Below are 15,821 nucleotides of genomic sequence, written 5' to 3' on the forward strand. Positions count from 1 at the left end.
TTTTTATTTCTGGTAAGAACTTCCAGAAGTAGCCACCAGAACTTCATGCATCTATTGGAGATAAACATTAGTACAATCAGAATTTCAAAAGCCTGAGTGGAAGTGTAGAGAACAATCACAGCATTACAAGAGTTGTGTTAGTTCATGGCTTCCAGGTTAAACGTGTTCTTAGTTTGGTTGCTACATTAAATATGCTTGATTTATCAGAGAACTAAAAAACCTACATACTGGTAGGCAGGCATATATGTCAAATGTCAGTTAATGTCAGACTGAAATTTCTTGCACTCATAACATCACTCATAATAAAGGCTTTTTAGACAGCAGTGCCCACAATTCTGTTTTGTAACACTAGCAAAGCAGTATCGGTGGTTTTATAGAGAGTTGTGTGTTATAGGAACAAAAAAGAAAATTCAGTTTGATCTTCTTCATGTTATCTCTGCAGGCTAACAAACAGTAAACACTGGAGAGAAAAACAACAACTATATCCTTATATATGTAAGAGGAATAGATTAAATAAAAAGAGAAGAATACGTTTACATAATCACTTCTTACAAGGAAGCCTGCATTTGCTAGCAGTGTTAATTGCACATCCCATGAAATTGTCATACAAATCATTTTAATCACAATCAAACAATATGCAAACAATTTTACTTACCTTCCAAAATTAAGTAAGCCATGTTTATAGACATAAATGTAGAAAATAACAAATGGGCAGAAGCTTCATAGGCATAACGTGAGAGGGGCATAAAATACATTGAAGTTTTTTTATTAAATTGTTGAGTAACATTCTTAAGGCAATTAAAATTACCTAGATAAACCCAAGTGGTACATTTTCATTGATCTCTAATACTTTCATTTGTTTACATTCTTAGATTACTAGCAATGCAACCAGTGACCTAAACATAAAGGTTGATGGACGTGCTATTGTCCGTGGAAATGAAGGCGTTTTCATCACAGGCAAAACCATTGAGTTTCGAATGGGGGGTAACATGGAACTTAAAGCAGTAAGTATTTCAAAACAGCCTTTTTTGAATGTCTTAGTTTCAAATTCAAGCTGACAGTAAACTCTTGTAGCTTTGTATGGATTCAAATTTTATATAAAATAGGCATAAAAGTTTACTTGTGGTCAGCACATTTAGTAGAATTTTAAAAAGGTAGGTTATTACTTAGCTATTAATTAGTGGTTCAGTGGTTTTTAGGTAACAGTGATTTAATTCTGTAAGACGCTAAAAACCCACAAAGCAATTAAAGGTAAGCTATTGGTCTTTGCACTGAAATGAATACCAAAGGGAATACATATTCCATTCTGGAGGCCTTATTGTGGACAGCAACCTTTGACAGAGGAGCAGAGACTAAAATTAGGAGCACTGCCTTCCTGCACTGTCACAGCAAGGCTCACAGCATTCACTTAAGCTTTTTGGAGATTATTAACGACACAGAGCATATAGAATGATGGAAAAGTTTCAAGGAGGGGAAAAATGCACTTTGATTTCACATGTGAATGAATTTCACGGATGAATTCAAACACTGATTCCCATTTCATATACATATTTTTAAATTCACTGCATTTGCTTATAGGTTTGTAAAGTGAAACACTGTCTACTGCACTACTACAATCTCTCTCAGTATCAATCTACCACTGGAATGGCAAAGTACATTGGCTATAATAGAGAAGCTGGTGGGTGTTATTCGCAAAAATAAACAGTGAAACCTTCGTATATGGAAGAAATTCTTCAGAGGGTGGTGAGGCGCTGGCACAGGTTGCGCAGAGGAGCTGTGGATGCCCCATCCCTGGAGGTGTTCAGGGCCAGGCTGGATGGGGCCTTGGCCAACCTGATCTAGTGGGTGGCATCCCTGCGCATGGCAGGGAGGGGTGAAACTAGATGATCTTTAAGGTCCCTTCCAACCCCAAGACATTCTATGATTCTATATGTTATTTATTCTGTAGATTTCTACAGCCATCTTAAAAATGTCATTTATTGGTTAAACCAGCTTGTCCTTTTTAAAAACAGTCTGCCTTGTTTAACTAAGAAGTTATACTTTTTTTTCTCCTCCCTCTTAATAGGAAAACAGCATTATCCTGAATGGGACTGTGATGGTCAGCCCATCGAGACTGCCAAGTTCTTCGTATGGGGAACAGTTTAACAATGGTAACTGGCTGCGCTTCAAGCTCTGTATGTGTGCAGATGGAACGCTGTTCAAGGTTCAAGTGACAGGTCATAACATGGGTTGTCAGACGTCTGTCAATCCGTGTGGAGCTACGCACTAAACCAGAAAGCACTACCAGGAGAGCTCTCTCTGTGTTTACATATATTTGTAAGAAGTAACTGCATGCCTTCCAGGATTTCTGTTTCTACAGGAGTTTATACTAATGTTTATTACATACTATTTTTAAGCACAGACTCACATTCAACAGTATTATGTCATCATCCTCTTAGCCATAATAGTGGCACTGTTTTAGTAAGCTTTCAGTTTACATGCACACTGAAATACCTTTTTGAATTGGGGTCTGTAGAATACGTTTAAAGAACATGATTTTAGCAACAATCTTGTCTGGATTCAGTTGCCCCTAAAAGAGGTTTTTTGCCCTATATCCCAAAACCTTGAGGATTGCTGAGAATGCAACTGCAATCTGAAGTACTTCAACAGGAGTGTCTATTTACTGTTGGATGTGGATTTTTTCCACAGGATGGCTGAAGTGGCAAATTTTTGTCTTCTCATCATTTACTGCCAAAGGTTGCTGTAATGATCTCCCCCCAAAAATTATGTGGATTACTGTATGTGTACTAAAAGAAAGCTAGTGGCAGATTGGCTAATGGTACATTATAATATTGCATTACTTCTGTCATCTATGCTCACATTGTTAAAAAAAAATAAGCTAGCTCAAATAATACTTGCAAAATAACATGGAGTATGGAAATGTAACTTCAGTTTTGAAACAGTCTAGCTGGTAAAAGTGAAAGTTGCAATTACCAAAGTGTTGCTTGAGCTCCCATCCTGTCTGTGGAATTTAGGGATTCTACACTTGCTTAATTTATGAGAAGTATTTATAAAATGTGTTTATTATAAAGTATGTTCTCAAAGATGGACTGATAATTTGCTTGGTGCCCAAAAAAGTGTCTTCCTGGGTGCTTTAATGGGAACAGTGTACGAATCTATTACTCAACAGCTAATAATCTGAAGCATGACCGTAAGCAGCAGCATCTAAGATGCTGCAGCATCGAAGGTCTCTTTTTCCTGTGAACGTCAGTACTGATGCATTACTGAGCACCTGATAATTCAATTCTGAAGCTAAACTGCGGGTCTGCAATTCTAAACGTGATGGTACTGGATGCCACTACAGCAGAGGAAATACACCTGTATCTGGATTTGTCAACAGTGAAACTGTCTAGGGTGAGCTGGGGCCTTATAAAAACTCTTACTGCCTTAGAACTGCCTTTGTAGAGGCAAAAGTTGTGGTCTGTACTAAAAATAGACTAGCTCATTGTAAGATTCCTCCTTCCCCCATGTATCTTTTTCAGTTTGAAATTATTTTTTTTTGTGTGTGGGTGGTGTTTTTTTTCAATGTAATCAAACAACCTTAATAATGAAGGCCACAAAGGTGACTTTGCAAGTACTTTTTTGACACTAAGTGCTAAGCACGCACTTCTCTTCCTAAAAGCTGTGCAAATGTTACACATTAACTTCAGAATTGGTCATTTGTTATGGGAATATAAATTACCTACCCTTGTTTTATAGCTCCTAGAGTACACAGAATTTCACAAAAGGACAAGTCAGCTCCTGCTGCAAAGAAGTTCCTGTCTGAGGTCCCAATTCCTGCATTTACTACAAGTCAGTAAGTCCTGGTGCAGGATGTGTACAGGTGGCCGTGATTTTTGGAGGGGAACCTTTATGTCAGGCGTTAGGCTGCTCTGGAGGTCAGAGGAGTCACGTTTCCCTCACTGGTTAAAGGCAAAGACAGATTTTGATGCTATGTAGCTGGGGTTTTGGGGGGTGGACAGCAGTGGAGCTAACAAAAATGGGGTAAAACGCAGCAAAAGCCATTGAATTACTCACATGAAAGATTATGAGAAAGTAGTAAGGTACATTTTGCATACTGCCTTCATAAACTTCATGGTTTTAGTGCAGTTAATATTTTATCAGTCACTTCAATAAAGATTTTTAAAAACCTTTGGTGCTCTAAGTAGTACCCCAATTAGAATGTTTAAATTAGGAACAGGAAATAAAATGGTTACATTTTCAGAACTTTCACGCAGTTGACAATGGCAGTTTGTCACTTTACTTACATATATATGCAAATATATATATATGTACTGTATATAATGCTGCTTATATTCATATATTATGCATATACACGTAAACACTAACATACATATCTGACATTAATTCATACTGACACGTACATATTCATGTATACATAAATATAAGCAGCAGCATCCTCCAAAGCCGAAATAGAATTTGGTCAATAACAGACACTGCCTCAGTCAAGTACTCACGAAGAGCACATTATAGCTCTTCTTTGGTTAATACTGTCATGCCTACATGTTCGGATGGGATTCTTGACCTGTAATTATCAAGAATTCTTATTCAAATACTATATGCAACATAGCTGAACGATGCGTCACAAAGGTACTTTTAAATCATGGTCCGAAGAATTGATTTTGAGGTGTGGATTTTTAGTCAAATGTAGCAAAACCAGTCATATAAATACCAAGTGATAAAAATTATTGACTTGCTGGCCACTGTTCATGTGGTGTTAATGTATTTTGTTGCCTTCATTATACGGTTTGAGAAATGTTGACATCATATATGCCCTGTGTTGTGCAGTAATTTGTTTTTTATCTTCTGCCTAAAGTACATTTTTTTATGCTTATTTAAAACACTGTGTGGCACACTGTTTATTTAAATCCCACAGATGCACTTGAGATTCTGTTTTTAAAAGTACGTTCTACATGCTCTGTGTCAAAATACCATACTGGTTATGCTGAAATTCCATGTGATGAATTCTCAGCATTTGTAAAGGTGGTTGTTGTTTCAATAGGTGGAAGACAATTGGATTTCTGATCTTTGTTTTGAAATGAAACACTAAATTCTAAGACACAGCTGTGGTTTTGAAGTGTTATTGTAATAATACAGTCTCTGATTAAAAGACGTTTTATTGACAGTGAAACTAGTGTTTTATTAACTGTAAGTATGAATATCATTCCACATCTATTCGTCATGGATTATATAGCTAGTGGACTTTGCTCAGCGGTAATTGCATATGATACCTGAAGTTACAGTTCAAAAGTCTCTACTGCATTTAGGTTGGGAGTACCTGAGAAGCTGCATTTCTTGCCTGAAGGGCTGGAAAAGAAGGAAAAGGTTTGGATTGTCTTTTGGGAGAGGTGGAGGGAGGGGGAAGCTTACCGATTTCTGAACTTGCTTTTTGAAAAATATCTACCATGCCAAAACTGTATGTTTGAGACAGAACACTGGTAATGGGTTGGGTGTCTCTTCAGTGTTGACTTTTTTAACGTCCAAGTATTTCCGCCTCCCTATTTGGACTCTTGTTATGCTGAACTTACCATAATTTCACATCTTATATGTAGATACTATGGATAACCTTCATTTGAGTGTCGTAGCTGTGGTCCTTTACTTTCACATTCCTGGATCAGTGGGAACCAAGTCACAGCAGCTTCTTAATGCACATCGCCATTCAGACTGCCGGTGGGATGGGAACTTCTCAGTGAATTGCTCTTTTACTGGACTATCTGCTATTCCAGAAGATATACCACAAACAGCGATAACAGCTGATTTAAGTTACAACAACATTACAACTTTACTGTGTGCCAATGGGAGAAATGAAGACTGGATGTTAAAACATCTGAATCTCAGTAACAACCTGATTTCTGAACTCTCCATAACTGCTTTTAGAAATTTACCCGCTTTAGAAACTCTCAACCTCAACGGTAATTCCATCAACACCCTCACGCTAGACTTACCTACAGCTGCACATGCATCTGAAATGTATGGAAAAGTCCATCACTTCCTGCCTGCTCTGAAAGTATTGTCTGCTGAAAAAAATTATCTCGATGCAGTTCCAAGAGGTAAGCATCTCAAAATCTTTAAGGATCTCACTCCAAGGAGTAAGGTGGTTGTGGATATGATATGGTACGTGTTACTTAAGTTAGAATATGACTGTCTCATTTAGTTATGTTTAAGGTGAGGCCAAATTTCACCTGCATGCAAATACAGTCTTAGCAATCATAACACTTAATGTCAGTCAGGTATGAGCAAAATCTCTCCTCCGAGAAGCACAGGAATAATTTTCCTTGTTTGTATAGAACAGGAAATAAGGATCTTTGGAAAAACACCCGCCTTCATAAGTCAGTCATAAACCTTAACATCTATCCTTTTCAGATAAGGAATTTCATACTACTCTTCAGAAGAAAGTCAATAGTCTTCAAAATGAAACTTGCTCCAATTTCGGTTTTTCATAAATACAGGAAAATGCTTTGTTCAGTCAAAGCAATTTTGCTACTGCCCAACCAAAGTGACACCTTCTATTAATAAGAGACGGATTTAAGGCTTTGCTAACGTTTTAGGAAGTGTTTCTTAGTAACTGAAGCATGCTAGGCATCACAGCCTTTATGATGGTCTGTATCTTCATAAACAGAAGATCCACATTCTCCAAAAAGTGTTTAAATGAAGTGAAAGCTGCAGTACAAGCAATGCTATCCTACACACTGTTTGCTGTATTTAGTCAGTCCCTGATACTACTATCAGATTAATTAGCTTTAGACTTTGAAAACACCAGGAGAAAACAAAACAACCACACCTATCAAACAAACTGGAAGGGAGTAATTTTGCAATTACACAGGGTCCTGCAAGTTCTGTCATTCTTCGTCTTTTTTGACGCTAAGTAATTCTCTGCCATGCAGGAAACTTTCAGTTCATTTTTTGCAGTATCTGTAAGGTTCCCACATGGAAAATATAAAAACTTTGTATTGTAAAATACACTGATGCAGATTTGATTGTTCTGACAGCTAAATATAACTCCTTTTCATAGATCAACCTTTTTCTCTAAGAGTCAAAATTTAATTTTTAGATCTTAAAAGTCAAATTGCTGTGCATCGTACCACCACACTTCAAGTAGTACTTAAATCCCACACTCAGTTAAATGCATGTTCAGAGCTTCATCTTCCTTCTCTAAAATACTTCAGCAGTATTCTGGTTTTAAAGCTCTTGTACTGGAGACTCTGCGAGAAAACACAGACCTAAAGCAGAGGGTTTGGGCCATAAAGAAACCTTTCTCACAGCTGACGCTCCAGATTATCAGGCTGCTACCTACCAGTGCTGTATCACTGTGTACTTCTGGCATAACTTTAGCTTCAGGGCTGCACCTGAACTACCATTCTTCATCCAGGTACAAGGAGTAATTGATGGAACTGCCAGCACTTCTGAACGCCTTTCCTATCAGCTACCTCCAGCTTTACAGCAGGAATGAATCACTCTCTCCGCTTTTCACAACAAACCCGGAGATCAATTACTCAGCAAGCAGAACAGCAGACAGGCATTACAGATTTCCTATAAACCGCATGGCACCAAGGGCAACATTTTTAAGAAGCAGCGGCTTCTCAGCAATGCTCTATGACCAGAAACCACTTGAGAGCGACATGTAGGTGTTACAAAGCTCTGGTGACGCTGAGCGTTCAGGTGCCTGCCTTCCCATTGGAACTTGCAGGCTAGAGCTTTAGGGGCTCCCTGCAGTGTGTAAGAAAAACAAGGGATCTCTAGCATTCAGAACTAGTTATGCAAGACAGATGCTGTCGTAACTAGGATATGCTGTAAAACATACTGACATGCTGAATTCACAGGCAGACAGGCACAAGCAACAACGTGCTTTTGTTTTCAGTCAGCCATATGTCCTATGAATATGGTTCAAGTAATTCCCCATATGAGAAACGTGCATGAATGTGCAGCCGGCAGTGAATAGGAGAAATCATATCACCTTCTGTATTTCCATCTTTTATTTGCAGTTAACATGCTTGTATTTTATAAACTGTGTATATTCCACCTTTTCACGCACCTCCTTCCACACCTCTAAGTCTCCCGAGTAGCGTGCTCAGAGTACAGAGATCAGTCAAAATGATTTTCACAGCATGAAGGAATGTTACTGCTTTTATGGACACGTGAATTAAAAAAAAAAAAAGCTCTGATTGTGTATACATTAAAATGCCTGCTGTTGACGCTATACAACTTTTAGGATGGGATACCTGTTCAACAGAAAAGGCATGATAAATCAAAGCCTGCAGCCACTACTTGCAGTAGACAGTAACAGAATGAACTTCCTTGCAAAGAATTTTTAAAAGCTACTTGGCACACCCAGGAACACAAGAATACAAAATGTAAAATAATTTTGCTCTTCCTAGGGCTAGGACTGCTGCAATCCTTACAGTCTGTCCGTCTGTCGTTCAATGGCATACTACGGATTGACCTGAATGACTTTCAGAACTGTTCACAGCTGAAAACCATCTACCTACAAAACAACAAGATAACTACAATTCATCCAGATGCCTTCCAGGGTCTCAACAACTTACAGGTTGCACCATTACAACTGTTCCTATGTTTTCTGCTAATCACCATTAAAGATTGTTAATAATCAACTATTCAGTGACAATTATATTGGTCTGATTATGATAAGAGTATAAAATTATGAATGAACGCAAATAGTTTAAATAACATTTACATGTAAATAGTTGTTTGTATATTCAGGAACACACACTTGTAAATATACAAAATATAACCACAAAATTACCCACTTAACTATGCCACAAACCCATCTATAACTGGCATAAACATACACCTCCTTTTCTTCCCTCATTCCTTCCGTGTGCGTGCGCACCCATCCACACACACCCACACACACCCTTTCCACTCTCAAAGAAACACAAAGCCCTAAAATGCTGTCATGGGCCCTTATCAACTTTGGCACAGCCAAGCTGAGAAAGAATTACATGTGAGTTTCAGAGGAAATAAGGCTGAAGAGGCTATTTCCAAGGAGGCTAGAGAGTCATGAAAAAACACAGGACATCTTCACAACTGAAAAATCCCGTGAGGAGGCTGCTCTCCTGCACCCAGGGACATCACGCAGGAGGCACCCCACGGTGCAAGCCCTGCAGATTCCCAGTCACACAGACGTAGTGTGCAATGAAGGGACTACTAAACATACCACACTCCTTTCTTTTTGTTTAAATCAAAAAGCTTGGTGCAATATTATTGAAATGTTAATCAGATGTATTGTTCCTATTTCTTTCAAATGCTTGTTTATTAAAATAAATGCTATTGTTCCTATTGCAATTCAGACTCCATTCTAAGGCTTATCAAATTAATTTTGAATGAATTATTTCCACACAGGTCGTGGATCTTCGTGACAATGCTTTGACAACCGTCCTACCACAGATAATAATCCACTTGAACATCTTTCAACTTGAAGTGGACTTGTCAAGTAATTCCTGGATATTTAACTGCAGACTGAATGCTTTCAAACATTTAATTCCTTTTCTTTCCGACTCCATGAGGAAAAAATTGCGTACTTCACACAGTAAATCTGCCGACAACTCACAGAAACCTGTACTGTACCTTTCCAGTTTCCATTTGAACTGCAGCGAGGGCATTTTGTTCAAGACGGCTGCAATCCCAGCAGGGCAGACGTCAGTGCTATGCTGTGACACAGACAACACAGGGGGTACGTAAAACAGCGACTCCGTCCATTATGTGCTGCTGACATCCGAACGCATGCAGAATGATCAAAGAAATCTGGTTGGAAAAGTGGATTTCTAAGGATGCTGTTTTAAAACTAATTGAACAAGAATTTAACGTGCCAGTTAATTAAGTAGAAAGTATTACAGCAGAATATTTGTAAGTTCTAGTTCCCAAAGAAGTCTTCATCTCCTTTGTAACATTAAACTACTAAGTGACACTAACGTCCGATCGTACACAAATTTCAGTATGTAGTATATAAACGTGTACTTTGCTTACTGAATGCAACAAAGGACAGAACAGGCTTTCCTCTTACTGTGATTAATAGCTGTGGGGCAGTAATTCTGGGTGAACGTAGAAAAATGAGATGGATACAATATTGTTTCTAGTATTCAGTCACTGCAGAATGAAAGTGTATTTGCATGTGAGAGGGTAGAGCCAGCAGCAGTTTCTAGCGGGACCAAGACCATACATCATTTCAGTGACTTCCTCCCTCACCCACACCAGTTTTCTTGGAAAGTCTGCTATTAAGACACCACGTGTGCTGTATTATAAATGTAAAGAAAAAATGCCGATGGTTTGACAGACACTTGGCACAATGTCAAGTAACTATGGATACAAAGAAAACTGACTTTTATAAAAATAACATTAAAATTATCACAGATAGGTCAGAGTACCACTTTATACAAATAACCTGCCCCTGCAGGCCAAGTATCCTCTACTTTTAAAAACGTTTTCATTTGTGTTTTCTTTTATTTCAGGCAATGGAGTCTCTTGGTGGACACCTAAAGGCAGGATTTCAGAGGAAAGTAGTCTTCCTCACATTACACTGGATAAAAGGAGCAGTTTAGTAATACACAATGCCGAAAAAACTGCTGAAGGATTATATATGTGTATTTTTAATACAACGAAGAAGAAATACCTCATCTACAATGTACAGGTGAAAGAACGGGTTTCAACGTCTTTGGTTAGAAAAACCCGGGACACTAACCCTGTTTTTAGACAAGAAAGAACAAAGCAAGACTTTACCCTGGCCATCTGCCTCTCCGTGTTCATTACGTTTTTTTGTGCTTTTTGCCTGGGTGTTTTTGCTAGACCCTACCTTGTGCGCCTGTGGATGTGCATGCGCAGAAACAAAAGTACAGGTTCAGAACATACTTATTCCAATGAAGCTTTTTCAGATGAAACCCTGAGCAGAGAGCGCTATGCACGCAAACCCCCAAACAGGCAGCAAAACCCGTCTGCTATTTATGAGAATTCTTCAAAACGCGCACGCACTGTTCCTACAGACACTGATCATTTGTATGCGTGTATTATTGACAGCATGCTGCACACACCGAATGCTGAAGAGTACCCAAACCAAAACAGTAAGAAGATTAACATGAAGAAAGACCCAGTGTTTTCAGACATCAAAGCTAATTCCAGCAATTCCGAATACATAAACTTCGGACAACCTTCTGCAAGGACAGATAACAAAAACAACAAGGAAATAACACCAAGGAACTTAATAAGCAATGACACTTCATTATGGGAACACTCACAACATGCAAATTATGAAGATTTAGAGAAGAGCAGGCTCCCTCCCATACCCAGCAGAACGAATGCCGACATTTACTCGATTCACATCGACTCTTCAGATTCAGATTTATCCTACGCAAGAGAAACTGGCATTCCACTTCCCAGAGGACAATCCCACACAAGTGCACAGGATTCTAGGAACAGCAAGGTGAGAAACAACGCTGAGCAGCTGCAGTCTGAAATTACAGAGCCCGCACCAAACTCTCCTGAAAGAAAAGGTATCGTTTCACATAATGAACCCCTAAGCACAGCAAAATTTATGCCCAGAAAGCAAAGATGTGATGAAGAACTTGGTCTAAATGGCAATATAAATATAACCAGTGATGTAGGAGACTTTACTTTATCTAGGAACTGTATGAGAGATACAAAGACTGAGAATTTAAGTGACTACCGAAAAATAGAAAACTCTCCTCATGCACAGTACAACCGTACGATAGAAGGTACTAATGAACGAGGTCATTTAGCAGATTTCTTCGGTGACAGTTCCTCAGATGAAGGGACTGCATTCACAATGAGCGATGGGAGCTCCTTAGAAGATTTTGAACTGGAACAACCTGGTGCTAGCAGCAGCCTGCCGGCCCCTCAGCCGTCACTAGAGAAAGCTGCTACAGACAATGGAAGCGTTTATTGCTCAGCACTGCCAGAGCATCCAAACATCGCTGCTGAACTTCAGCATGCTGGAAAAAATGAAGACAAGCACAATGTAAATCTTGAAAACACTACTGATGGGGTCAGACACTATCAACTACTACATCACTACTATGGGTCAGATACTATCAAGCCTGAAGCAGCATCACCTGACACTGATAAACATAGCGATCATGTAAACATGTCAGATTCAGACTCAATTGGTTCGAGTCAAAAAGTTTCTGAAACATTTGACTATTTTACCAATGAAGAGTCAACAGTACAAAACTCTATTTTAGATTCTCCCCGCAAACATGATACAGACTTTAGTAACACGTTACTTTCATTAAAACCTTTTCCCATGTATGCAAGAGATACAGAAAATACTCCTGGGGATGTTGACTTGCAGCTGCAGTTTCCCATTGGACCAAAGCATTTCCTCAGATCCAGTCCCACTGAACGGAAAGAGCATGCTCCAGAGGTAAGCACAGAAGAGCTCACGGATGGGAGTTCCTCCGAAAGTGATCGTGATGAAGGGGACGTTACATTAAGACAAAACAGCAGTACATCTGAGAACAATTATTTTACTTCTACTCCCGTTGATATTGGTTCGAATGAAACTGTTAAAAAAGCAGCTGTACTGCGTGCCAGCATAAGCAGCAATGAATCACCTCTTCAATCCCCGATGGAAGACAAAACCGAAAAGCCTTTTAAGTTTATCACTGAGAAAGAAGACTCGTTACCACAGGGTGAGCATGTGAACACAACTAAGACTTGGGAAGATAAAATGCAAAGAAGTTTTAATGAAGAAGAAGATGACGAACACATAGAATTACAGGATAGCACCAACTGTAGCTCTCCTGAAGAAATGCAGCCTCGCAGTGTTTTGGCAGGTTTGGTGCATATTGAATCTTCTGGGAAAACAGAGCCAGTCTTCAACACAGGAAAGTATTTCCAGTTGGATCCGAGTGAAGAGAATCCGTATTCCTTATCAGTCCCATCCAGTTTCTTTAACAGAAGCCTACAACACAGCTCATTCCCACAGAAGAGTACAGGAGATAGAAACTCCAGAAACACTGATTCCAATGAGAAGGAGGATGGCACTACTTTGACAGGACTGAAGAACAATTATACAACAGCTGTCAGCCTCCCACATTCAAGTGAAAAACTCATTCCAAAACCTCAGACCAGACAGGGCCAGTTTTTTGCTAAGAAGAAAAGAGCATTTGATGGATTTGCAGTCATGTTGCAAAGCAGAACAGAGTGCAGTAGTTCAGACACAGAAGTGTGACAATAAGCTCCTGCAGGGTTTTTGTCATACAACAGGTGCAAAAATGTCTGTGTCTTAGGATGAAGTTCTCTGGCTTTTAATAACTTGAATACCATGGGTTTTTCTCTCTGTTTGTCGTTTGTCAGTACAACTATCCGCCTCTAACTTCAGAAAAACAAGGTATGGAACTAGACCTAACCCTGAGATGTATAAAGCCTGGACTCATCTGTTTTAGAAAAGCCCTGACTCCAAAGGGTAATTCAGGCTAACACAGACATCTGTGTACAAATAAACCAGATACTATGGGCTTGTGCTTACAAGGGTATGTGTGTGTAAAAAAAATAAAAACGGGTAGGGGGTATGAAAAACAACTCTAGGATACTCAAATGAGTAAACTACTTAGTAGTTCTAAGTGTTAATAAAGTTTTGCTGAGTTATAGTAATAGTATATAATCACTTTCTTATTTATTATAGTTACGAAGATACTACTTTCCTTCGGAAATTCTCACTGATATGCACTGTTTTATTTCTCTGTCTAAAATAAATGTAACATTGAAATTATTACATTATTGCTATTATTGTGTTTTCCTATTGGAATCCCGCTATTCATGAAAGAGGATATTCTACTGTCTTCTGCTTTTTTGAACAAAATTTCTGGATTAGAAGTCTCTAAACTCCACCACCTTTGCAAACGCAGGAGTATTTTGTCAGTTGCTTCTACTACAGTTCAGCCAGCTTTCAAAATACGTATTGGAAAAAAATGTGTTTTTTTTTTTTCGACCAGAAAGCTGCAGTAGCAATACATACAGTACACTACTTATGAGGAGCAGCAAGTTTTCTAAGCCTCCCTTTGTGCCATAAAGCTACAGGAAAAAAAAAAAAGATTATCTGCTGTCCTCATCACATCCACAAAGAAAATAAATTCACTCCTTCATGAAGGAATTTTTAACGTGACTAAGTATTTCACTCTACTGTCAGAATATTGTTGTTGTCTGAAACTTACCTTCACATTTCTGTCTAAATCTTGCACCTTTGCTTTGCTGCTGAGCGCTGCAGACACTCGTTATCATCACCTATTCATTCAAACTCAAATATTCACCTCCTTCTCCTTCTTATTAATTCCTCACATCATTAGCAACTGCTCTCAGAAATAATACAAAACCTTATACATTTCCTGTGGCTTCCAGCCAATACTCTTTATAACGTGTGCCTTCAACATTCTTCTTTTTTCCCTTCACCCTATTTCTCCAGGCCCTTCAGTACCCAAAAGGTACACAATCCCCCCCCCACTGAATCCCTTTGAGATTCTATCATAATTCACTTTTCTTTACCTTTCAGCTGTTGTCAATCAGCCATATCTTGTTGGCACTGAAAACATTCCTCATTTAGCTCATTTGGTCACTCAACATTTTCTAGAATACTTACTGTAGTACAAAAACAGTTGCAGTTATAGGAGTATAAATGTACATTATACAGGCACAAGTTTGTTTTCTGTGTTTTATTTTTTTTCCCCTCCTGCACATAAGTTATGCTTGCAAAGAGGCGTAACTGCAACTGCTCTAGGGATGTTGGAACTTCGTTAGCTTCATCAGTAACTTCAGGTACCAAAAGAATCACATTCACGTAAGTTTTAAGTTACTACCACAACTGATAGCAAGTAAATGAAGTCACAGAACAGACCCCATAAAAAAGCAGTCAGCATATGCTGGATGAATTCTCAAATGAAGAACAAAGAGCTGACTGTTTTGGTAATAGTTTGGGCACACCCTTCTTACAGGGTGTAAGCCTCTTCCTTTATTCTCTTTGTCAGGCTTTACAAGTATGCTTCCTATTCACCACCAGATTTGGAATTCTGCAGCCAATATTCAATATTAAGTAGGAAGATTAACTAATGGCTGTTTTAAAAACTAAAGTCGTGAATGTACTAGAGACATTTAGGCTGCAATTTTCGTGTCTTATTGCTAGCAGCTTTTCTATTGTTCTGCTCAGATATTACCACTTTTGCTTTGAAAAGGTCAACTCAACAGCCCATTACAAGTCAAATAATTGACAAACTCTGCTAAATGCTAAGGAAAACACGAGTATTTGAGGTCACGAACAGAGCCTCAGATATAAATACCATCACATTCAAATACTACTAGACTGGTGTTCTCTTCCAAGATGAATAGTATCTGGAATTTACGCTTCAGATCTTCAAGATCACAGAAGAGCTAAGGTTGGCAGGGCCCTCTAGAGGCTGCCTGGTCCAACCCCCGCTCAAACAGAGACACCCACAGCAGGTTGCCCAGAACCACGTCCAGGGGGCTTTTGAAAATCTCCAAGAAGGGAGTCTCCACAAACTCTGTGCAACCTGTGCCAGTGCTCAGTCACCTGCACAGTAAACACAGTGCTTCCTGATGTTCAGAGGGAACCTCCTGTGTTCCACTTTGTGCCCACTGCCTCTCGTCCCATCCCTGGGCACCACTGAAAGGAGCCTGGCTCCCTCCTCTTTGCACCCTTCCTTCATGTATTTGAACATACTGATGAAATTCCCCATCTGCTGAGCCTTCTTCTCCAGACTGAGCAGCCTCAGCTCTAACAATTTTTCTTCATAGGAGCAGTG

General features: G+C 39.1%; 2 protein-coding genes across 2 annotated transcripts in view; both read left to right on the forward strand.

Annotated features, from left to right (window-relative positions):
• Positions 1-5,170, forward strand: part of SGCB (sarcoglycan beta) — a 10,020-nt gene extending 4,850 nt beyond the window's left edge. Inside the window, exons 5-6 of the mRNA XM_035554634.1 lie at positions 873-1,004; positions 2,066-5,170. Coding sequence (XP_035410527.1) covers positions 873-1,004; positions 2,066-2,269 — 336 coding nt within the window. The 3' untranslated portion in view covers positions 2,270-5,170. The remainder of the gene's footprint in view (positions 1-872; positions 1,005-2,065) is intronic.
• Positions 5,171-5,596: 426 nt separating this feature from the next.
• On the forward strand, positions 5,597-13,659 carry LRRC66 (leucine rich repeat containing 66). Its single transcript, XM_050710697.1, has 4 exons — positions 5,597-6,089; positions 8,415-8,584; positions 9,400-9,730; positions 10,506-13,659. Exons 1-4 carry the CDS (start codon positions 5,597-5,599, stop codon positions 13,238-13,240), a joined length of 3,729 nt encoding a protein of 1,242 aa, XP_050566654.1. The 3' UTR covers positions 13,241-13,659.
• The last annotated feature ends 2,162 nt before the right edge of the window (positions 13,660-15,821 follow it).

The sequence above is a fragment of the Cygnus atratus genome, chromosome 4 (assembly GCF_013377495.2).
Source record: "Cygnus atratus isolate AKBS03 ecotype Queensland, Australia chromosome 4, CAtr_DNAZoo_HiC_assembly, whole genome shotgun sequence".
NCBI lineage: Eukaryota > Metazoa > Chordata > Aves > Anseriformes > Anatidae > Cygnus > Cygnus atratus.

What these genes read in the sequence shown, in the direction of transcription:
- LRRC66 (XM_050710697.1), top strand. Translation starts at nt 5,597, where the DNA reads ATGGATAACCTTCATTTGAGTGTCGTAGCTGTGGTCCTTTACTTTCAC. An exon ending in TCTCGATGCAGTTCCAAGAG is followed by an intron (nt 6,090 to 8,414) that starts GTAAGCATCTCA and finishes TGCTCTTCCTAG; the next exon opens with GGCTAGGACTGCTGCAATCC. An exon ending in AGGGTCTCAACAACTTACAG is followed by an intron (nt 8,585 to 9,399) that starts GTTGCACCATTA and finishes ATTTCCACACAG; the next exon opens with GTCGTGGATCTTCGTGACAA.